The following is a 24,961-nucleotide window of genomic DNA, read 5'->3' as shown; positions in this document are numbered from 1 at the left end:
GCACCACTTGTTGAAAAGATTGTATTTCCCCACTGTATATTTTACATCCTTTGTCATAGATAAGGTGTCCATAGGTGCATAGATATATCTCTGGGCTTTCTATTTTGTTCCATTTATCTATATTTCTGTCTTTGTACCAGTACCATACTGTCTTGATGACTGTAGCTTTGTAGTACAGTCTGAAGTTAGGCAGGTTAATTCCTCCAGTTTCTCTCTTCTTTCTCAAGCTTGCCTTGGCTGTTTGAGGTTTTTTGTATTTCCATACAAACTGTGAAATTATTTGTTCTAGTTCTGTGAAAAATGCCTCTGGTGGCTTGATAGGGAATGCATTGAATCTGTAGATTGCTTTGGGTAGTGTACTCTATTTCACTATATTGATTCTTCCAATCTGAGAACATGGTATATGGTATATTTCTCCATCTATTTGTGTCATCTTTGATTTCTTTCATCAGTGTTTTATAGTTTTCTGTATATAGGTATTTTGTTTCTTTTAGGTAGAATTATTCTGAAGTATTTTATTCTTTTTGTTGCAATGGTGAATGGTATTGTTTTCTAATTTCTCCTTGTCTTCACATTGTTACTGTATAGGAATGCAAGGAATTTCTGTGTGTTAATTTTATATCCTGAAACTTTACTATATTCATTGATTAGCTCTAGTAACTTTCTGGTGGTGTCTTTAGGGTTTTCTATGTAGAGGATCATGTGAACTGCAAACTGAGAGTTTTACTTCTTCTTTTTCCAGTTTCCTTTTATTTCTTTTTCTTCTCTGATTGCTGCGGCTAAAACTTCCAAAACTATGTTGAATAATAGTGGTGAGAGTGGGCACCCTTATCTTGTTCCTGATTTTATGGGAAATGCTTTCAACTTTTCACCATTGAGGATAATGTTTGCTGTGGGTTTATCATATATGACTTTTATTATGTTGAGGTATGTTCCTTCTATGCCTCCTTCCTGGAGAGTTTTTATCATAAGTAGGTGTTGAATTTTGTCAAAGGCTTTCTTTGCATCTATTGAGATAATCTTATGGTTTTTATCTTTCAATTTGTTAATGTGGTGCATCGCCTAGATTGATTTGCAAATATTGAAGAATCCTTGCATCCCTGAGATAAAGCCCACTTGGTCAAGATGTGTGATCTTTTTAACATGTTATTGGATTCTGCTTGCTAGAATCTTGTTGAGGATTTTTGCATCTTTGTTGTAGTTTTCTTTTTTTGTGGCATCTTTGTCTGGTTTTGTTATTAGGGTGATGGTGGCCTCATAAAATGTATTTTGCAGTTTACCTTCCTATGCAATTTTTTGAAAGAGTTTGAGTAGGATAGGTGTTAGTTCTTCTTTAAATTTTTGGTAGAATTCACCTGTGAAGCCATCTATCCTAGGCTTTTGTTTGTTGGAAGATTTTTTATTACAGTTTTGATTTCCATGCTTGTGATGGGTCTGTTAAGATTTTGTATTTCTTCTTGGTTCAGTTGTGGAAGGTTATACTTTTGTAAGAATTCGTCCATTTCTTCCAAGTTGTCCATTTTATTGGCATATATTTGCTGATGGTAGTCTCTTATGGTCCTTTGTATTCTTCTGTTGTCTGTTATAATTTCTCCATTTTCATTTGTAATTTTGTTGATTTGATTCTTCTCCCCTTTTTTTCCTGGTGAGTCTGGCTACAGCTTTGTCTATTTTATTTATCTTCTCAAAGAATCAGCTTTTAGTTTTGTTGATTTTTGCTACAGTCTCCTGTCAGGGGACATTCAACTTTAAGGGATCCAATATGTTTCCTTCCTTTGTGTGTCATTTCTCAAGGACTCTCTGTTCTTTATCAGTTCCTGGAAAACAGGAACGAGCAGAGCTGCACTCAGTTCTCAGGACTGAGATCATGGGAAAGAGCACCTGCTTGGATTCCCTTCAGTAACTCTCATCAGTGACCTTCTACTTAAAGGACTGTTGGGGTCCTTTAATGGACTGGAACCTGGTGGTATGGAGTAGACGATAAGAAAGTAAAAGAAAGAAAGAGAGAGAGAGAGGAAAAAAAAGACCCAGGGACCTAAGCTCTGATGGAGCAAAGGTGCTTTAATGATTTTCCTATGAGTATATATAGGCTGTGGTACAAGAAACTTCTTTCGGGAATGATAGAGATCAGAAAACCAAACGTACAGCAACCGTTACCAAGGGAACAAGGGGTAATGTTAGTCACAAGGTCATGACACAATCCATATCTCAAGAAAGGGGAACGAGACTAAGCAGTTTTGTCCTAAAGAGAATGTTTACTAAAGGAGACCCAAGCCTGCCTCACACAATGACCTCAGTCCCTGGGAGCAGCGTGCTGTTCCGCTTGAAGAGGGACAAAGGACTCATGAGAGACAGCATGTAGGAATCCTCCCGTCAAACATTCCCTGACAAGGACTATCCATTTTGTTGCAACTGGTGGAATTTAATTCTTTTTAATGGCTGAGTAATCATATTATTGAAGATATATAAGCATGCGTTTCTGCAAATGAAGTACCCTTATTTCACTCGAGACTTGGGTCCCCTGTGTCCTTCTTCTTGTCGACTCCAGTCCCCAGGTCCCGGTCTACGAAGACTGTGACAATTGGCGCCCGAACAGGGACCTGGTGAACGACCTTGGCAAGTGGACGGAGTGAATGTTAGGACCTATGGAGGGCAGTAAGTGCAGGGGTTATGGGACAAATGGCTGGAAAGCCCCACCTCTATTCTACTTTACTTCATCATTTATTGAAGGTTCAAGGACTTTTGGTTTTGCGTCAGCATATACAGGCTTGTTTCCAAACAGTGGTTGAATATAATTCCTGGTTCCCTGATGAAGGCAGTTTCAATTAAAAAATTTGGAACTGGGTTAAAAAAAAAAATGTTGAATGAGCCGCAAGACAGGGAGAAAATATTGCAATATATTTCTGGCCCTTGTGGGCCCTCATTGAAGCCATGATCTTGCCATTTCAAGGCAACTCTAGCCCCCCTGATATTCACCAACAAGTGGAATGCTCATTATACAAATATAAATTAGATGATAAAGCTTTACAAAAGGCCCAATTAGAGCAACATAAAATGTTTCAAAACTTTCCCACCATCCCTGCTCCGGCTGTCCCAAGTGCTCCTCCTCCTCTTTTAATGGGCACAAAACCAAAGGTCCCCTCGATTCAAGGACAAGATGAATCTGATGATGATTCTTCTGATGCTCTCTTTGACACTAAAGCCAACAATACTTTGTTTTTTGATGACAGTGATAAGCCCCTAGCATGCACTCATATTTATGAAGAGAGACCATCCACTCATTCTCCTTCACGACAAAGGCTTTCTGATTTACTGGCTTTGCAGTCTTGAGTCTCTGAGGCTGATGATCATTTTTCCTTTCCAGTGTTAAAAAATGTTAATGCTCAAAGACAACTAATACCTCAATATGAAGACATTAATTTTGCTCACATGCAACAAATGAAAAAGGCTATAACTATGCATGGCCCTCACTCACCTTTTACTAAAGAACTTCTAAACACTATGACATCTCCTATTGAAAATTTTATTCCTTATGATTGGCAAATTTTTATAAAAACTCTTCTTAAACCAGGAAAATATCTTCAATAGAGAATATGGTTTCATGATGTGGCCCAAGATCATGCCAATTCTAATGCTCAAGCTGGCACTCCCCCAAACCAAATTACTTTTAAAATGTTAACCGGTACAGGGCAATTTAATTCAATGGAAGCTCAGATAGAATGTCCTCCTTTGTTACATGAGCAATTGAAAGAAGGTGCCCTTGAAGCTTGGGATCAAATTACTCCTCAAAAAGAACCTAAAGAGAGCTACACAACGATGTTACAAGGGCCTAGTGAAGCCTATCTTGATATTTTTAGCTAGACTGGGAGTTGCTATCTCCCATAGTGTTGTCAGAGAGGAGGCCAGAGTACAACTAGAAAAACTGCTTACACATGAAAATGTGAATCAGGAATGTCAGAGAGCTATCGCTCCGATTCGTGAGACCGGAAATGTTATTGATTATTTAAAAGCTTGTCGCAACTTAGGATCAAAAACTCAGAAAATGCAAATGTTAGCTGAAGCAATGGCTGCTACTTATAAAAAGAAAAATGGAATATGTTTTGTTTGTAGGGATAAGAGCCATTTAAAAAAGGATTGACACCTTGTTTCTTTTACCTTACATTTCTATTAACTCCTCTAATGATATACGGACAGATGGATTTGGTAATAATAATCAAAAACAATCCTTATGGACATCAATAATACCTAAATATGCACAACCAAATGTAAATATCAAAATTAATGACAAAAGATTTTCTGGTCTTCTTGATACTGATCCAATATTACCATTATTTCCAAATATTTATGGCCCAAATCATGGCCTATACAAAGAATTTCTTACCAAATTGCAGGAGTTTCTCAAACCAAAATACAAGAGGTTTATCAAAATGTCCAAATATATCCATGTGAGGGACCAGAAGGCCAGCCTACAACATTACAACCTTATTTAATAGATGCACCCCTTAATTTAATAAGAAGATATTTACTTATACAATGACAAACTCAAATATATATTCCACATTTTTCCTAGGGGCCACTGCTCATTTAATAAACAATACAATTATTAAAATAACTTGAAAAAATGACAAGCCTATTTAGACAGAGCAATGGCCCCTTACAAAAGAGAAATTAAAGGCTACTAAAAAACTTATAGATACACAATTGAAATTAAAACATATTGAAAAATCTTGTTCCCCTTGAAATTCTCCCATTTTTGTGATAAAGAAGAAATCTAACAAATGGCATCTTTTAACAGACCTTCGAAAGGTTAATGCATCCATGAAACCTATGGATACATTACAACCAAAAATTCCATCACCTACCACTGTTCCTCAAAACTGACATATTATTATTATAGATTTACAAGATTGCTTTTTTACTATACCTCTACACCCTCTAGACCAACAGAGATTTGCTTTCTCTCTCCCTTATCCTAATCATATCGGCCCTCACAAATGATATCAATAGTCTGTGTTGCCTCAAAAAATGATAAATTCTCCCACCATGTGTCAATATTATGTAGCCAAAGCTCTTAAACCTATTTTTTAAAAAAAATCCTAACTTTCTTGTTATTCACTATATAGATGATATATTGCTTACAGCTCCTTCTATTTTAAAAACTCAACAGATGTTTGACATAGCTCAACAATACTTACCAGCTGAGCCACTTCCCTGGTGGCTCAGAGGTTAAAGTGTCTGCCTCCAATGCGGGAGACCCGGGTTTGATCCCTGCGTCGGGAAGATACCCTAGAGAAGGAAATGGCAACCCACTCCAGTATTCTTGCCTGGAGAATCCCATGGATGGAGGATCCTGGTAGGCTACAATCCACGGGGTCGCAAAGAGTCGGACAGGACTGAGTGACTTCACTTCACTTCACAATAATACTTAAAAGATTCTAGATTAATCATTGCCCCTGAAAAGAGTCAAACCTCTACACCTTACCATTACTTAAAATTTATTGTTAATAGACAACGTATTACTCCCCAACTAACACAGATTCATGTTAATAAATTATCAACCTTAAGTGATTTTCAAAAACTTTTAGGTGATATAAATTGGATTAGACCCTCTTTAGACATTATAAATTATCAACTGACTAATTTATTTAACACTTTAAAAAGAGATTCCAATTTAAATAGCCCTCGTTCACTTTCACAAAAGACACGACAACTCTGTTTAATACAAAATAAATTGCAAAAACAGTTTCTTACTCATATTAGACTTTATTTACCTCTAGAGTTATTTATACTCCCCTCTCTCCATTCTCCCACAGGACTTCTTACCCAACAAGAATACCTGATAGAATGGATCTATACCCATTTTAGAGGGACAAAGTCACTTACACTCTATCTTGATTTGATCACTCTAATCATTATCAATGGAAAAAACAGAGCTAAGACTCTAATTGGCTCTGATCCTCATAAAATTGTAGCACCTATTAATAAATCTCAATTCAAAAACACATTACAACTTCTACCAATTTTCAAATAGCCTTTCTGAAATATTTTAAAGAAATTTCATTTCATTATCCTTCTAACAAACTTTGGAATTTCTTCAAAAATACTGAATTTATTACCTCTCACATTGTCACATCACAACCTATACCTCAAACTGGTGTTTTTTATATAGATGGGACTAAAAACACTAAAGCCTCATTCTGGTCTCTCAAAGAATATAAAGTTTTTTATACTAAATTTCACTCTGCTCAACAAAATAAATTATATGCTCTCATTCAGGTTATTCACCTACATCCTTACCCTATTAATATAGTTTCTTATTCTTTATGTTCAGTTTTTGTAATACGATATATAAAAACTTCTACCATAAATTCTAATCAGTCTATTATTCAACAATTTTTCTTGAACTACAATCTATTGTTGAGAACCACACTTACCCCATTTATATTACCCATATTCAAGCACATTCTTGTCTTCCTAGCTCTATGGCTCATGGCAATGAACAAGCTGATAAACTTGTCTCTTTTGCTACTCCTGAAGAGCAACATGCTCTATTAAACAATAATTCTGGCTCATTACATCAAATTTAGAAAATTCCATACCAACATGCTAAAAAAATCATTAATAATTGCTCTACTTGTAGGCCCCTACATCTTCAACCCATTGCACAAAATACCAATCCTCGAGGATTACAACCCAGTAAACTTTGGCAAATAAATATAACTCATTGCCCTAAACGTTCTCCCTCTTCCTTCTTACATGTCTGAATCAATACAAATTCTTCTTTTATATGGGCCACACCTCTCCAAGGTGAAACTACACAACATGTTATAGCCCACCTGTTGACTTGCTTTACAATAATGGAAACACCTAGTTCTATAAAAACAGACAGTGGCCCTGCCTATATTTCTAGGCAATTCAAAAAACAATTTTTACATTCATTCTCTATTAAACATATTACAGACACTCCTTATAATCCACAAGCACAGGACATAGTTGAACGAACACATCACACACTGAAACTACAAAAAAAAAAAAAAAAAAAATTACAAAGGGGGAATACATAGGAACACTTCTATCTTCCTTATCCAGAGCAGACTTTACTAGATTCCAATGCAATATATTCTTTAATCATATAACTATTGTTAATTCAGCTTTATTTGTTTTAAATTTTTTAAACTTACCACAAGGAGATATTTTGACAAAAGCAGAAAAACATTTCAAGACATTGAAGGATACCTCCCTTCCTCTGCTCATTTGGTATCAAGACGGGTTGACTAAACAATGGAAATCTAGAAAATTAATATTTTGTATTTCTTGTTTTTCTCCAGATAGATCCAACAAAATCAGTTGGCTTCCTCTTCAGAAGATCTGCCCCAGGGGAGCCACCAGCATCCAAGATAGAGAAGAAAAGGCAAAATCCCCAGGAGGAGATTACAGTACAAGCCATGGCGGCTTTAAAAATTTCCAAAAAATGCCGCACTCGACGTCATCAACCTTATGATCTCCCTACTTGGAGACAGATAAAAAACACTTACTAATCAAACTGAAAATCTGGTTTCTCAACAGGGAATGCTCGAAATCCTGAAAATATTTTTGTTGCTATGCTTGCTTTGCTTGTTTTTGCTTCCCCCGCTCAGGCTGACTTGATTAATCACACTTATTGGGCTTATATACCTAACCCCCCACCTCTTTATTGCAGGTTATAAAATGGACAGACATAGAACCGATCATATCCACTAATGACTCAGTACATATGCCTCCTCCTTGGAGCTTGGAGGGGCCCTCTCATCCTGAGAAAGAAGGGAGACTAATTAACACTTCTCTAGGTTATGAAATCCTTCCTTTATGCATGGGCCCAGCAGAATTATGTATTAATGTTTGTCAACAAACGTGGACTTTTGTTCTGCCTCCAAAAAAGAACTTCCACACATTGCTTGGACTGTTTACTGCCCTGTCCTTTTAATGAAAACCATGTCCATACTAACAAAACTCTAGGAAAAGGACAAAAGTTGGAATGTAAGGGGTTTATTTATAAGGACTTTAAATATATTCCTGTTTATTGGGGTAGATGTCAAGCTAAATCAGGGAAATTAATGTTTGTGGCCAATTACACCATTGTTGATTAGGGACCCCATGGTATGTGGCTATCTAACTGCTCAGATGATATTAACAGTACTATATGTGATTATGTTACTCAAGTAGCATGGAAGATTACCAACAGTTCAATGAAACACTTCCATAACAAAGGGCTCCTTGGCTGGCTTGATGGCGAAATGGCACCTCCTTGCCCTCATATCATTCTCAATAAACGAATTGGGCCTGAACAATGGGATATCTGAAAACTTGCTGCAAGTACTGAAAAACTTGCAACTTGGACTAGATATTTCACAGAGATCAGTTGTAGTCATAGTAACTATCCCTTCTGTTATAATCATTCATATTTTATACAAGCTTGTGTTCCCTTCCTTTTGTTATAGCCATAGGAAACTTACAATTTAATAAGACTTTACATTCTGTGCCTTGTATAGATTGCAAATTGTATACTTGTCTTAATTCCTCTATTTCTCTAAAAAAACAAATCCCTTTTGATTCTTCGATCTCAACATAGTCTGTGGTTGCCAGTAGATCTCCAACGACCCTGGGAAAAGGGTCCCATGGCAGGGCTTGCCTCCTGGTTACTCACTAAATTACTCAGACGATCTAAGCGATTCATTGGATGGCTAATTCTTGGCATTTTGGGGTTAATAGCCATTTGCACCACTGCTTCTGTTGCAGGCATTGCTTTACAAACTTCAATTCAAACACAAAACTTTATTCAAAATTGGACTAAAGATGCTCATACTATATGGGTCACTCAGGTTCAGATAGATGAAAAAGTTCAGGATAAAATTCAGGAATTAAAAACAGCCATCCAATAGGTTGGAGATCAATTAATAGATTTACAAAAACAAATATTGTTAAATTGTGATTGGAATTCTACTCAATTTTGTATCACTCCTGTTCGGTTCAACCATAATGCTTACAATTGGAAACAAATCAAATTTCATTTGCAAGATATGCATAATAATGCTTCCTTAAACATACATTTGTTGCAAAAGGAAATCTTTGAAACTTTCTCTAAGAGTCTATCCTGTTCCAACAATTTGGAAACCTTAGTTAAACAGCTAGCTAATCAATTATCTGGGCTAAACCCTCGAAGATGGTTTCAAAACATTACACATAGTATTGGATCTGAAACTATAATGCTGATAATTATCCTGATGATTATATTTTTAGTATACCAATGCCTTTCAACTAAAATTGTTCAAACTAAACAAACTCAATTGGTCAGGGCCTTTTTCACAAAAGTATCTACAGTCACCTCCAATTATGAAAAATTAAAAAGGGGGAATTATCAGGGGACATTCAACTTTAAGGGATCCAATGTGTTTTCTGCCTTTGTGTGCCATTTCTCAAGGACTCTCTGTTCCTTATCAGCTCCTGGAAAACAGGAACGAGCAGAGCTGCACTCAGTTCTCAGGACTGAGATCATGGGAAAGGGCACCTGCTTGGATTCCCTTCAGTGACTCTCTTCAGTGACCTGGTACTTAAAGGACTATCCATTTTGTTGCAACTGGTGGAATTTCATTTTTTTAATGGCTGACTAGTCATTTTATTGAAGATATATAAGCATGCATTTCTGCAAATAAAGTACCCATGTTTCACTTGAGACTTGGCTCCCCAGCGTCCTTCTTCTCGTAGACTACAGTCCACAGGTTCTGGTCTACAAAGACCATGACCATCTCCTTTGTTTCTTTTTCATTTATTTCTGCTCTGATTTTTATGATTTCTTTCCTTCTACTAACCCTGGGGTTCTTCATTTCTTCCTTCTCTAGTTGCTTCAGGTGTAAAGTTAGGTTATTTATTTGATTTTTTTGTTTCTTGAAGTAAGCTTCTATTGTTATGAACATTCACTTTAGCACTTCTTTTACTGAATCCCATAGGTTTTGGGTTGTCTTGTTTTCATTTTCATTTGGTTCTATGCATATTTTGATTTTATTTTTTATTTCTTCCATGATTTGTTGGTTATTCAGAAGTGTGTTGCTTAGCTTCCATATGTTTATATTTTTAAGTTACTTTTCCCCCATAGTTGACATCTAATCTTACTGTATTGTGATCAGAAAAGATGCTTGCAATGATTTCACTTGGTTTTTTTTTTTTGTTTTGTTTTGTTTTTTTAATTTACCAAGGCTAGATTTATGGCCCAGGATGTGATCTATCCTGGAGAATCCTATGTGTGCACTTGAGAAAAAGGTGCAATTCATTGTTTTGGGGGTGAAATGTCCTATAGATATCAATTAGGTCTAACTGGTCCATTGTATCATTTAAAGTTTGTACTTCCTTGCTAATTTTCTGTTTGGTCGATCTATCCATAGGTGTAAGTGGGGTATAAAGTCTCCCACTATTATTGTGTTACTGTTAATGTCCCCTTTTTACTTGTTAGCATTTGCCTTACATATTGAGGTGATCCTATGTTGGGTGCACATATATTTATAATTGCTATATTTTCTTCTTGGATTGATCTTTTTATCATTATGTAGTGTCCTTCTTTGTCTCTTTTCATGGTCTTTATGTCAAAGTCTATTTTATCTGATTTGAGTATTGCGACTCCTGCTTTCTTTTGGTCTCCATTTGCATGAAATATCTTTTTCCAGCCCTTCACTTTCAGTCTGTATGTGTCCCTTGTTTTGAGGTGGGTCTCTTGTAGACAGCGTATATAGTCTTGTTTTTAATCCATTCAGCCAATCTTTGTCTTTTGGTTGGGGCACTCAACCCACTTATATTTAAGGTAATTATTGATAAGTATGATCCCGTTGCCATTTACTTTGTTGTTTTGAGCTCGAGTTTATAAACCTTTTCTGTGTTTCCTGTCTAGGGAAGATCCTTTAGCATTTGTTGAAGAGCTGGTTTGGTGGTGCTGAATTCTCTCAGCTTTTGCTTGTCCATAAAGCTTCTGATTTCTCTTTCATATTTGAATGAGATCTTTGCTGGGTATAGTAATCTGGGTTGTAGGTTTGTCTCTTTCATCACTTTAAGTATGTCTTGCCATTCCATTCTGGCCTGAAGAGTTTCTATTGAAAGATCAGCTGTTATCCTTGTGGGGATCCCCTGGGGTGTTATTTGTTGCTTTTCCCTTGCTGCTTTTAACACTTGTTCTTTGTGTTTGATCTTTGTTAATTTGATTAATTACGTGTCTTGGGGTGTTTCACCTTGGGTTTATCCTGTTTGGGACTCTCTGGTTTTGGACTTGGGTGGCTATTTTTTTCCTCATTTTAGAGAAGTTTTCAACTATTATCTCCTCAAGTATTTTCACATGCCCTTTCTTTTTGTCTTCTTCTTCTGGGACTCCTATGATTTGAATGTTGGGATGTTTAACATTGTCTCAGAGGTCTCTGAGGTTGTCCTCATTTCTTTTAATTCTTTTTTCTCTTTTCCTCGCTGCTACATTTATTTCCACCATTCTACCTTCCACCTCACTTATCTTATCTTCTGCCTCAGTTATTCTACTGTTGGTTCCCTCCAGAGTGCTTTTGATCTCATTTACTGCATTATTGACTCTTCTTTATTTCTTCTAGGTCCTTGTTAAATATTTCTTGCATCTTATCAATCCTTGTCTCTAGTCTATTTATCTGTAACTCTATTTTGTTTTCAAGATTTTGGATCATCTGTACTATCATTATTATGAATTCTTTTTCAGGTAGACTCCCTATCTCCTCCTCTTTGGTTTGGTTTGGTGGGCATTTATCATGTTCCTTTACCTGATGAGTATTTCTCTGCCTTTTCATTTTGTTTAGATTGCTGCGTTTGGGGTGCCGTTTCTGTAGGCTGGAAGTTCGTGGTTCCTCTTTATGGTGGAGCCTGCTCCCTGTGGGTGGAGTTGGACTAGTGGTTTGTCAAGGTTTCCTGGTTAGGGAAGCTTGCATTGGTGTTCTGGTGGGTGGAGTTGGATCTCTTCTCTCTGGAGTGCAATGAAGTGTCCAGTAGTGAGTTTTGGGGTGTCTGTGGGTTTGGCATGGCTTTGGGCAGCCTGTCTTTTAGTGCTCAGGGCTGTGTTCCTGCTTTGTTGGAGAATTAGCATGGTACATCTTGCTCTGGAACTTGTTGGCTCTTGGGTGGAACTTGGTTTCAAGGTAGGTACAGAGGCTTTTGGGTGAGCTCTTGTCTATTAATATTCCCTGGAATCAGGAGTTCTCTGGTGTTCTCAAATTCTGGAGTTAAACCTCCTGCCTCTGGCTTTCAGTCTTATTCTTATAGTAGCCTTAAGACTTCTCCATCCATATAGCACAGATGATAAAACGTCTAGGTTAATGGTGAAAAGATTCTTCATAGTGAGGAACACCCAGAGAGTTTCACAGAGTTACATGGAGAAGAGAAGAGGAAGAGGGAGATAGAGGTGACCAAGAAAGAAGAGGGTGAGTCAAAAGGGGAGACAGCAATCTAGCCTATAATCAGTTCCTTATGTGTTCTCCAAGCCCAGAACACCCAGAGAGATCCACAGAGTTAAGTAGGGAAGAGACAGGGGAGCGAGAAGATAGAGGTGACCTGGAGGAGAAGAGGGAGGATCAAAAGGAGAGAGAGCAATGAAGCCAGTAATCACACCCCTAAGTGAAAATGAATACTGAAGATTAGATTCTTAAAGGTACAAAACTGATATACCAAAAAGCAGAGATTAAAAATCTAGATTAATGGTTAGACTCTCTAAAAAATATTCAAAATACAAAACAAAAACAACCACAAAAATTATAAAATGTATATATATATAATTTGCTTTAAAAATAGGGTCTTTTTTTGGCAAGGTAGTAGTAGGTTATAAAAATGAAATTTAAAGTAGTAAATAAATTAAATTTTTTAAAAATAAAAAGTGATAATAGTAAAAATATATCTAGGAATTTCTCTGGTGCTGTTGTGGGCAGTGTAGGGTCAGTTCAATTTCAGATAGTTCCTTGTTCCAGCTTGTACTTGTTCTCAAGGTCTATGCTGCTGCTGCTGCTGCTAAGTCGCGTCAGTCTGTGACCCCATAGACGGCAGTCCACTAGGCTCCGCCGTCACTGGGATTCTCCAGGCAAGAACACTGGAGAGGGTTGCCATTTCCTTCTCCAATGCATGAAAGTGAAAAGTGAAAGTAAAGTCGCTCAGTCATGTCCGACGCTTCGCGACCCCATGGACTGCGGCCCGCCAGGCTCCTCCATCCATAGAATTTTCCAGGCAAGAGTACTGGAGTGGGTTGCCACTGCCTTCTCCACTCAAGGTCTATAGGCCCCTTCCAATGCTTAGTCAATGTTAACTACCAGGTTTTAATCTGTTGCACCTGTCACTTTCAGAGCAATTCCCTCTTGTTTGTTTTGGCTTCCCCTGTTTGCAAGTCTCTTCAGTGTCTAATTTCTGCGTTGACACAAGTGGACGAAGGTGGTCACTTATTTAGGCTCACTTGTTCAGTTGTGTTCTGGGGAGGGAGGGACACTGCAAACAAATATCGTTGGTGCATGTGGGGAGTGCTCACAGTGTATGGAGCACACTGGGTTTGCCCCAGCTCAAGGCAGCATGTGCTTCCTGGGTCTCCACTGCTCAGGCTCCAGGGTGCTCTGCAGGGGCACTGTCCAAAACAGGGCCTGTGTTCTGTGCACTTCCTAGGTCTAAGCTGCTCAGGTTCTTGGGTACTCTGCAAGGGCACAGACTCAGCTGGGCGTGCATTTTTTGCCTTTCCCAGGTCTGAAGAGCTTAGGCGACCAGGTGCTTGGTAAGTGCACTGTCCCAGGTGGACCATGCATCTTAACCCCCCTCTCCCCCACCGGGTCCCGGCTGCTTGGTTTCCTGGGTGCACTAGGAAAGCACCATCTCAGATATGTCATGTGTCTCCTCTGGGGAGCTGATCTCAGGCTGTGACCCTCCTGGAAGATGTCAACCATCCAGGATCCAAGGGAGATGTGGTTAGCAACTAGGAGCCTGCTCACAGTTAGGTGGAGGATGTCAGTCTCTGGGGTTGACACTGGAGCAGCCCCTTTCAGCTCCTGCTGTGGCAAGCCTGCCCCACTGCCTCCAGCGGGGGTGGGGGGGGGGTGGGGGTTGGACTGTATGAAGCCGGCTAGCTTTCCTTTGGTATTCACTCAGTCCTTTGTTGAGGACTGAGGATTGAGGCCAGGCTGTACGTTAGAGCCTTCACAGGAAAGTTCTTTTTCTCTCTCTCTCTCTGGTGATTCCACAATTTGGGTTGCTATCTCATGTTAGCTCCCTCAGATTGTCCTCAGGGCATTCAGGCCCGGTTCTTAACCTAAACACCAATTATGCAGCCTGTGCCTCCCTGTCTAGCCCCCACTCACTGGTGGCAGACATGGGCATCTGGGCTACTTCTCTGCTGGCAGCAGTTAGGCGTGTAATCTGTGTTTTGTTTTGTTTTTTTCTCCCCCACTGATTATGTTGCCCCCTGAGATTCCAAAACTCCCCACGGATGCCTGTGAAAGGGTTTCCTACTGTCTGGAAACTTCTCTTCCTTCATGACTCCCTCCCATCCCTATGTATTTTGTCTTTTTTGTCTTTTATATTTTGTCCTACCTCCTTTAGAAAAGAATGGGCTGCCTTTCTGGGTGCCTGGCGTCCTCCGCCAGTGTTCAGAAGTTGTTTTCTGGAAGTTACTCAGCATTCAAATGATCTTTTGATGAATCTATGGGGGAGAAAGTGGTCTCCCTGTCCTATTCCTCCACCATCTTCGGACTGCCTCCTAAGGTAGAATCTATTATCCCCTCTAATTTACCAGTGAGGAAATGGAGGGTCAAACAACTAAGTGACCTGTCCTGGAGCATTTCAGAAGCTGTCAGGGCCCAATAGGGCCCCCAGGTCTGGGTGGCAAGGCAGAGCTAAACCAGTGACACCAGTAATATGCCAAGTGAAAGACTCACACCTTAGTTGTGTCCTTAAGGAAGGTATTATAGAACCTTAACATTTATATATCAGTCAGTCTGCAGGAAGGTGTTTATGTAGATACAGAACTCAGAAAACTGGAAAAGCCAACGAGGGTCCAAATTTGGAAATGTCCAGGGACTGGATTATGGATTTAATTTGATGAGTGCCACCTCCTACCCTCAATGTTTTTATACTTATACTTGGAGGAAAATTTTTAAATCAAACTGTGACAAATTTGTAAATCTAGGCAACTTTTACTTATTGGTTGGTTTCTTCTTTTGGCCTCGTTGAACACTCATCAAACCAGCCATTTCTAGTGGTGACATGCTTTCCAGTCTTCCCTGTGCTAGTGGAAAAAATTCTGATTTGTTAATTCACAATTTCCAGTGTGATCTGCTCCTGCCATCATATCACATGACTTATATGCTGCTTCTCTGTGGGCACAGTGTTATATCTTTCTGATTCATGAATATGTCTCTGTTTACATGTTTTTAATTTTACACAGTTTTATAGTCCTCTCCCCAAAATCCTACATGAGTTTTGTGAGATTTATACAGTGTTAAACCATTTAATATATTTTCTTACTGCTATATGGAAAGATAATTAGCTTTTTCATATTGAGTTTTTTAAAGTAACCTAGTTTTAAATCTTATCAATTTTGATATATTATTAAAGATTAATTTTTTTGATAAATAAACATTTCATCTAAGAATAATGACAGATTTTTCTTCCTTTCCAACCTTATACATATTATTTCTTTTTGTGGACACATAATTTTGTTCATATTAAAAAGAATATTTTTAACATTTCAGTATTAATTACGGTAACTATTTGTTACAGGTATTTGGTAAACCCCTTTATTAGGAAACAAAACTCTAGCCCTAAATTGTTGAGCTTTCATCACTAATTTGATGTTGAATTTTATCAAATATTCTTGGATAGACTGAGATAATCATACGATTTTTCTCCTTTAATATGGTCAGTTACTGGGGCTTCCCTGATGGTTCAGCTACTAAAGAACCCACCTGCCAATGCAGGACACTCAAAAGACATGGGTTTGATCCTTGGGTTGGGAAGATCCCCTGGAGAAGGAAATGGCAACCAACTTCAGTATTCTTGCCTGGAAAATTCCATCAACAGAGGAGCCTGTCAGGCTACAGTTCTTGGGGTTGCAAAGTTCCCATACATACATACACATGGACAATTATGTTGGTTGATTTCCTAATGATAAATTAAATTTGTAATCCTCTGATAAACTCAAATTAGTTATGATATATCTTTTTTACACATGAAATTGGATTCTGTTTGATAGTACTCTGTTTAGAATTCTAGCAGCTATGTGAGATCACTCTATAGCTATCCCCTCTCATGCTGTCCTTCATACTGTTCATGGGGTTCTCAAGGCAAGAATTCTGAAGTGGTTTGCCATTGTCTTCTGCAGTGGAAGTCCAGTGGAAGGACTGATGCTGAGGCTGAAACTCCAATGCTTTGGCCACGTGATGCAAAGAACTGACTCATTGGGAAAGACCCTGATGCTGGGAAAGATTGAAGGCAGGAGGACAAGGGGATGACAGAGGATGAGATGATTGGATGACATCACTGACTCAACGGACATGAGTTTCAGTAAGCTCCGGGAGTTGGTAATGGACAGGGAAGCCTGGCATGCTTCAGTCCATTGGGTCACAAAGAATCAGACATGACTGAGTGACCGAACTAAACTGATAGTGTCCTTCACAGAGTTTTATATCAGACTTATGCTATACTCAAAATATGAATAATAGAGTATTATATCTTTCTATGTATGTGGAAGAGTTTGTGTAAGATGGTAATTATTTCTCTTTAATTGGCCTGATGTGTCTCTGTGGGGAAATTTTGATAACTGATTCAACTGCCTTAATTCTTGTTGACATGTCCATGTGTTTTTTTAAATGTTATTAATTCAGTTTTTATAAGCTCTATTTCTTTAGGAATTCAATGATTTCTCTTAACCTTCCAATTTATTGCCATAAATATGCCATTAGAATCTGATTTTTTTTTAATATCCGCGGCATTTAATATATAGCATAATTAATTTTTTTCCTTGGAGAGTTGAATGCTGAAGCTTGGGCTTAACAGGCTTGACAAATAACCTCAAGGCAATATCTGGTTTTATCATTATATTTACTAAGCTTCTATTTCCTTTTTTTTTTTCACTTCATCCTTTTGTTGTTTCTATTATTATTTGTTTTGCCTCTTAATGTTCTTTCTCTCCAGATCATCAATTTATCTAAAAACGTGTTTTAAAATAATTTCTCCAACATTTCTACTTATTTTCATGCTGGAGATGGGATTAACCATGTTATCTAGTGTACTAGCTTATGGAAACTAAAGTCGACTATTTGATATATTTTAAAGAAAGGCTAATAGTTTTGCCAAGAGAATGCACTGGTCATAGCAAACACTCTCTTCCAACAACACAAGAGAAGACTCTACACATGGACATCACCAGATGGTCAACACCAAATTAGATTGGTTATATTCTTTGTAGCCAAAGATGGGAGAAGCACTATATAGTCAGCAAAAATAAGACTGGGAGCTGACTGTGGCTCAGATAATGAACTCCATATTACCAAGTTCAGACTGAAATTGAAGAAAGTAGAGAAAACCACTACACCATTCAGGTATGACCTAAATCAAATCCCTTATAACTATACAGTGGAAGTGAGAAATAGCTTCAAGGAACTAGATCTGAAAGACAGAGTGCCTGAGGAACTACGGACGGAAGTTCGTGACATTGTACAGGAGACAGGAATCAAGACCATCCCCAAGAAAAAAAAAATGCAAAAAAGAAAAATGGCTGTCCGAGGAGGCTTTACAAATAGCTGTGAAAAGAAGGGAAGCGAAAAGCAAAGGAGAAAAGGAAATATATACCCATTTGAATGCAGAGTTCCAAAGAGGAAGGAGAGATAAGAGAGCCTTCCTCAGTGATCAATGCAAAGAAATAGAGGAAAACAATAGGATGGGAAAGCCTAGAGAGCTCTTCAAGATAATTAGAGATACTAAGGGACATTCCATGCAAAGATGGGCTCAATAAAGGACAGAAATGGTAGGGACCTAACAGAAGCAGAAGATATTAAGAAGAGGTGGCAAGAATACACAGAAGAACTGTACAAAAAAGATCTTCACAACCGGGTGTGATCACTCACCTACAGCCAGACATCCTGGAATGTGAAGTCAAGTGGGCCTTAGGAAGCATCACTATGAACAAAGCTAGTGGAGGTGATGGAATTCCAGTTGAGCTTTTTCAAATCCTAAACGATGATGCTGTGAAAGTGCTATAGTCAATATGCCAGCAAATTTGGAAAACTCAGGAGTGGCCACAGGACTGGAAAAGGTCAGTTTTCATTCCAATCCCAAAGTTCAAACTATCACACAGTTGGACTCATCTCACACACTAGTAATGTTCAAAATTCTCCAAGCCAGGCTTCAGCAATATGTGAACCGTGAAATTCCAAATGTTCAAGCTGGTTTTAGAAAAGGCAGAGGAACCAGAGATCAAATTGCCAACATCCACTGTATCATCAAAAAAGCAAGAGAATTCCAGAAAAACATCTATATCTGCTTTATTGACTAGGCCAAAGCCTTTGTGTGGATCACAATGAACTGTGGAAAATTCTGCAAGAGATGGGAATACCAGACCACCTGACCTGCCTCTTGAGAAACCTGTATGCAGGTCAGGAAGCAACAGTTACAATTGGACATGGAACAACAGACTGGTTCCAAATAGGAAAAGGAGTACGTCAAGGCTCTATATTGTTACCCTGCTTATTTAACTCATATGCAGAGTACATCATGAGAAATGCTGGGCTGGAGGAAAAACAAGCTGGAATCAAGATTGCCAGGAGAAATATCAGTAACCTCAGATATGCAGATGACACCACCCTTATGGCAGAAAGTGAAGAAGAACTAAAGAGCCTTTTGATGCAAGTGAAAGAGAAAAGTGACAAAGTTGGATTAAAGCTCAATATTCAGAAAACTAAGATCATGGCATCTGGTCCCATCACTTCATGGCAAATAGATGGGGAAACAGTGAAAACAGTGGCTGACTTTATTTTCCTGGGCTCCAAAATCACTGCAGATGGTGACTGCAGCCATGAAATTAAAAGAGGCTTACTCCTTGGAAAGAAAGTGATGACCAACCTAGATAGCATATTAAAAAGCAGAGACATTACTTTACCAACAAAGATCTGTCTAGTCAAGGCTATGGTTTTTCCACTGGTCATGTATAGACATAAGAGTTGGACTATAAAGAAAGCTGAGTGCCGAAGAATCGATGCTTTTGAATTGTGATGTTGGAGAAGACTCTTGAGAGTCCCTTGGACTGCAAGGAGATCAAACCAGTCAATCCTAAAGGAAATCAGTCGTGAAAATCCATTGGAAGGATTGATGCTGAAGCTGAAGCTCCAATACTTTGGCCACCTGATGCGAAGGTCTGGCTCATTGGAAAAGACCCTGATGCTGGGAAAGATTGAAGGCAGAAGGAGAAGGGGACAACAGAGGATGAGATGGTTGGATGGCATCACCAAACAGATAGACATGAGTTTGAGCAAGCTCCGGGGGTTGGTGATGGACAAGGAATCCTGGCATGCTGCAGTCCATGGGGTTGCAAAGAGTCAGACAGGACTGAGCAACTGAACTGAACTGAATTCAGGAAATGTCTCAGTGTTGTTTTCCCTGTTGTCTAAGTTTCAACTGAGGCTTCAAAACTGAAAAAAATAGCTGTCATGTGTACCCACAAGTCTAAAAAGAGTTTATGGACAACAAAATGTCATTCTTCACCTACCAGAAGAAAGTAGTTTAAAAAAATGACAGTACCAAATGCGGGTGAGAATGTAAAATGGTACAGACACTTTGCAGTTTCTTATAAAATTAAAATATTGCTTCTTTTATAAATCTATGGATTCTGTAACTCAGCTAGTGCATCACTGTGATCCAAGTGTTTCACTTTACTGACCAGCCCATTCTACTTTCTTTTTCACCAGATTCCACTGGCCTGGTGCCAGTCAACCCAAAAGTTGTTAAACAGTGGTAAATATAAATATTAATCACTCTTTTTGGGTCCTACTTATGATCAATAGTCATAAAAATGATGGTCAAGAGTGAAGCTTGTGCAATTTGGAAGCCATCTGAATTTTTAGCTATTACTTATCTCAGGAAATTATCCCGTTTGAAACTGCCCCTTACACTGACCAGCCCTGAGGCTATTGGCCAGAACCTCAGTTATCAGTTATCCAAGAAGAGGGGTGTTGGTGTTTTCCTCTTATTAATAATTAACCTACACTGATTAGTAAAGTATCCTAAAAATGATTCACTGTCAGAATGACTTTGTATGAGTTACTGGAAAACATGGACCTTTCCTAATCCTCTACCTCAAAGTGAAAAATAGAGGAAATGTTTTGCAGCTAATTTAGTGGTGAAAGATATTATATGCTGGATCAGGGCCCTTTGATTTCCTATTTATGGCTTCTACCTGTCTCCACAGACAGGCATGCTCACATCAAAAAGGCATCAGAACTTTTAAGTACTCTACTTGAAATGTAAAAATTCAATGTACAAAATCATCATAATTCATCAATAAAGAGTATCAACTATCTATTCATGGTTTGAAAAGAGCAAAGTCATTTAAAAAAGATGTTCATCTGTCTTATCTATTAAAATATAATAGATCCATCCCTTATCTAAGAACACAGGGCTTTGAAATTCTTGAAAACATAGCTTTGAGTCAAGCTCAGGACTTCCTTGATGGTTAGTGGTTAATACCTCACATTCCCAATGAAGGGAGCACAAGTTCAATCCCTGGTCTGGGAAGTTCCACATGCCATGAGGTGCTGCCAAAAAAATAAAGAAAAAGCTCCCACACAGCAAATGTGGTACAGAAAAAAACCAACCCAAACCAAAGCCTTAGAGATGAAGATTAAACTGACCATCCTAAGACATAGTGCTACATGTTACTGATAGGGTTAGCTTGCTTTTCCTCTGAATCATAGCTTTGTACAAATCTACAAATGTGGATGTAATATCATTCCCTGGATATTTGAGACTTGTCTTATGGCCCAGTACATAGTAAATATTTGTAAATGCTTCACAGGGTTTTTTGATAAGAATGTGCATTGGGAAGTGCTATGTTCTTCACATTCATTATATCAAACCTGTGGATTGTGTTCTCTCAATTTTCTACATTTCTTACTGATTTCTGTCACTTTACTTATTAATAATGATTAATTACTGAATTCCTGATAATATCTCAGCCTACCCAGCTACCTCCTTGAAAGTTTTAAAGGCATCTCAACTCTGTCCTGAGCTCCACATCATCTCCAAAGAATTTGCTCCTCCCAAAATCTTCATCATTTTGGTTAATGGCAACGTCATCTAGTTTTTGAGGGTAAAAAGCTTGCAGTGATACTTGACACCTCTTTCTTCCCACATGTAATCTTTCAGCATAACTTGTCAACTCTTCCCTTAAAATAGCTTTGAAATCTGACCACCACTTCTTACTACTTCCACTGTTACTGCTCAGATCCAAGCCACCATCATCACATAACAGTACTATTGTAATCACTTCTTTGACAGGGAGACCTATTCACCCTTGCTTTTGTCACTCTTCTTTTCAGTGCAGTAACCAAAATGATACTGTTAAACTTAAGTCAGACCATGACACTCCTCTGTTCAAAACTTGCCAGTAATTTCGAATCTCACTCTAAGTCAAGGTCTTTATGATGGACTTTAGGGCCATCCATGTGTAGATAATTTCCCATGGGTCTCTTGGGTTTCTGCACAATTTTTGAGCATAGACTCTGCTGGCTTTGGTTTGAATTGCCCTTTCCAGTATACTGATGTAAAAAACATCCTTGGAAGAAAGAGATCAAACACAAATCTTCCTTCAGATCAAACACGGGCATGTCCACTGCGCATTATAAAAAATTTGAATCTCTAACCTCCGATTTCCTAAGTAAACAAAAATTCTGACAATTGGACTACTGTTAATACTGTGACTAACAAATTGCCCTTTGTTTCTTATCCAGTTAATAATTTCAAAAATGTTAATAATTTCAAGTGTGAAAGAGGATATGGATAAGCATATTCTGTCATCTGCTGCAGGTTGGGGTATAAACTGATGCAGACTACCTTTGGAGGAGACTTTGGCAGCATCTATTAACCCTAAAAATGCACGTGGACTGTGACACAGAGATCTCATTTTTCATGTTTATACATGAGAAACTTTCTCACATGTTTGTAACAGGCATAACCAAGTATGTTCACTGTAGCAGTATGAGCAACAACAAAATAGTATTAAGCAAACCAAGTGTCTATCAATATGAGAGTGGTTAAAATTAATCAAAGATAAACAATGGCATATCCAGAAGTAAAAGGAGGCCAGTACATCTGAATTTTAATGAACAAAGAGGAAAGTGGAAAGACAGGACCACCGTGAAGGTTGTTCACTGAACATCTCTAGGGAGCACTAATCACAGACTGAAGTGTGAATGGCATCCCAGGCAGCTGTGCAGTGCATCATCTGCACAATATTTGGAGGACCTGCAGAAGGGGATGATGTTGGGATCTGACAGGAAACCGAATCATGGAAAGCATCAAGGCCATGGTAAAGAATCTGCATTTTATTCTGTGTGTGTGCATGCTAAGTCACTTCAGTCATGTCTGACTATTTGTGACACTATGGAATGTAGCCCACCAGTCTCCTCTGCCCATGGGATTCTCCAGACAAGAACACTGGAGTGTGGGTTGTCATGCCCTCCCCCAGGGGATCTTCCCGACCCAGGGATCGAACCCATGTTTCTTATGTCTTCTGCACTTGGCAGGCAAGTTCTTTATCACTAGCACAAAATCTTTAAAGATTATGAACAGGGAAATGAATTCATATTTTTAAAAGATTCTTCTGACAGCTATGTGAAAACGAATTACAGAGAGTTGGGAGCACAGTTGCACTCATCTCACACGCTAGTAAAGTATTGCTCAAAATTCTCCAAGCCAGGCTTCAGCAATACGTGAATGGAGAACTTCCAGATGTTCAAGCTGGTTTTAGAAAAGGCAGAGGAAGCAGAGATCAAATTGCCAACATCCACTGGATCATCAAAAAATCAAGAGTTCCAGAAAAACATCTATATCTGCTTTATTGACTATGCCAAAGCCTTTGACTGTCTGGGTCACAATAAAATGTGGAAAATTCTGCAAGAGATGGGAACACCAGACCACCTGACCTGCCTCTTGAGAAACCTGAATGCAGGTCAGGAAGCAACAGTTACAAATGGACATGAAACAACAGACTGGTTCCAAGTAGGAAATGGAGTACGTCAAGGCTCTATATTGTTATCCTGCTTATCTAACTTATATGCAGAGTACATCATGAGAAATGCTGGGCTGGAAGAAGCACAAGCTGGAATCAAGATTGCCAGGAGAAATATCAATAACCTCAGATATGCAGATGACACCACCCTTATGGCAGAAAGCGAAGAAGAACTAAAAAGCCTCTTGATGAAAGTGAAAGAGGAGAGAGAAAAAGTTGGCTTAAAGCTCAACATTCAGAAAATGAAGGTCATGGCATCTGGTCCCATTACTTCACGGGAAATATATGGGGAAACAGTGAAAACAGTGGCTGACTTTATTTTCCTGGGCTCCAAAATCACTGCATATGGTGACTGCAGCCATGAAATTCAAAGAGATACTCCTTGGAAGCAAAGTTATGACTAACCTAAACAGCATATTAAAAAGCAGAGACATTACTTTACAAAGGTCCGTCTGGTCAAGGCTATGGTTTTTCCAGTGGTCATGTATGGATGTGAGAGTTGGACTGTGAAGAAAGCTGAGTGCCCAAGCACTGATACTTTTGAACTGTGGTGTTGCAGAAGACTCTTGAGAGTCCCTTGGACTGCAAGGAGATCAAACCAGTCCATCCTAAAGGAGATTTGTCCTGTGTGTTCATTGGAAGGACTGATGCTGATTCTGAAACTCCAATACTTTGGCCACCTCAGGCGAAGAGTTGACTCATTGGAAAAGACCCTGATGCTGGGGAGGATTAGGGGCAGGAGAAGAAGGGGACAACAGAGGATGAGATGGCTGAATGGCATCACCAACTCGATGGACACTAGTTTGGGTAAACTCCGGGAGTTGGTGATGGACAAGGAGGCCTGGTGTGCTGCGATTCATGGGGTTGTAGAGTCAGACACGACTGAGCGACTGAACTGAAGAAAAGCAAAAGATCAATTAGGAGTATATTGCGAGCTTTCCCGATGGTTCAGTAGAAAGGAATCTGCCTGAGAATGCAGGAGACACAGGTTTGATCCCTGATCCGGGAGGATCCCACATGCCTTGGAGCAACTAAGCCCATGAGCCACAACTATTCAAACTGTGCTTTAAAGTCTGGGGGCTGCAACTACCCAGGTGCTACAGCTACGGAAGCGCACACGACCTAGAGTCCGTGCTCCACAACAAAAGTGTCAGTCATTCAGTCGTGTCCTACTCTTTGCAACCCCATGGACTGTAGCCCGCCAGGCTCCTCTGTCCATGGGATTCTCCAGGCAAGGACACTGGACTGGGTTGCCATTTCCTTCTCCAGGCACAAGAAGAGAAGCCACAAAAATAAGAAGCCCACTCACTGCCAACTAGAGAAAAAGCCCCCACAGCAATGAAGACCCAGTACTGCCAAATAATATATTTTTTTAAAGGAGTGTATTACAATGGTCTAATCAAGAGACAACAGTGACCTCAATCTGAAGAACGGCAATGGAAAGTTGTGGACAAACATACATAGATCATCTAGATAGGATCTCCAAGATCTGCTGATGCCTTATACTGTCAAAGGTAGAGGAAACATTGGATGCAATTAGGATGTGCAATTAGGGGGACTAGTTTTCTGTATGAAGCTGTCAGAAGATGATGGATCTATTTACTTATCTGAGGAAGTCTGGGGGAGGAATATTTTTGAGCAGTACAATTTCAAACATGCTAAGTTTGATATGACTGAGACATC

At 38.9% G+C, this 24,961-nt stretch overlaps 1 protein-coding gene across 6 annotated transcripts in view; it reads right to left on the bottom strand.

The window, feature by feature from the left end:
• Positions 1-24,961, bottom strand: part of PHF3 (PHD finger protein 3) — a 171,673-nt gene that overhangs the window by 46,226 nt on the left and 100,486 nt on the right. The window contains exon 17 of one of the 6 annotated variants that reach the window (XM_043889907.1): positions 1,709-1,817. The exons of 1 other annotated variant lie outside the window; for it this stretch is intronic. In XM_043889907.1, the coding sequence (XP_043745842.1) occupies positions 1,749-1,817 (69 nt within the window). In that variant the 3' untranslated portion in view covers positions 1,709-1,748. Of the gene's footprint in view, positions 1-1,708; positions 1,818-2,348; positions 2,644-5,478; positions 7,020-24,961 lie in introns of those variants that run through there. 4 more of the 6 variants (XM_043889904.1, XM_043889902.1, XM_043889903.1 and 1 more) reach the window with 4 other exon arrangements.

This window comes from Cervus elaphus, chromosome 28, assembly GCF_910594005.1.
Source record: "Cervus elaphus chromosome 28, mCerEla1.1, whole genome shotgun sequence".
In the NCBI taxonomy this organism is placed as follows: domain Eukaryota; kingdom Metazoa; phylum Chordata; class Mammalia; order Artiodactyla; family Cervidae; genus Cervus; species Cervus elaphus.
Note: the sequence above shows the minus strand (reverse complement) of the source record. Positions and strands in the feature narration are given on the sequence as shown.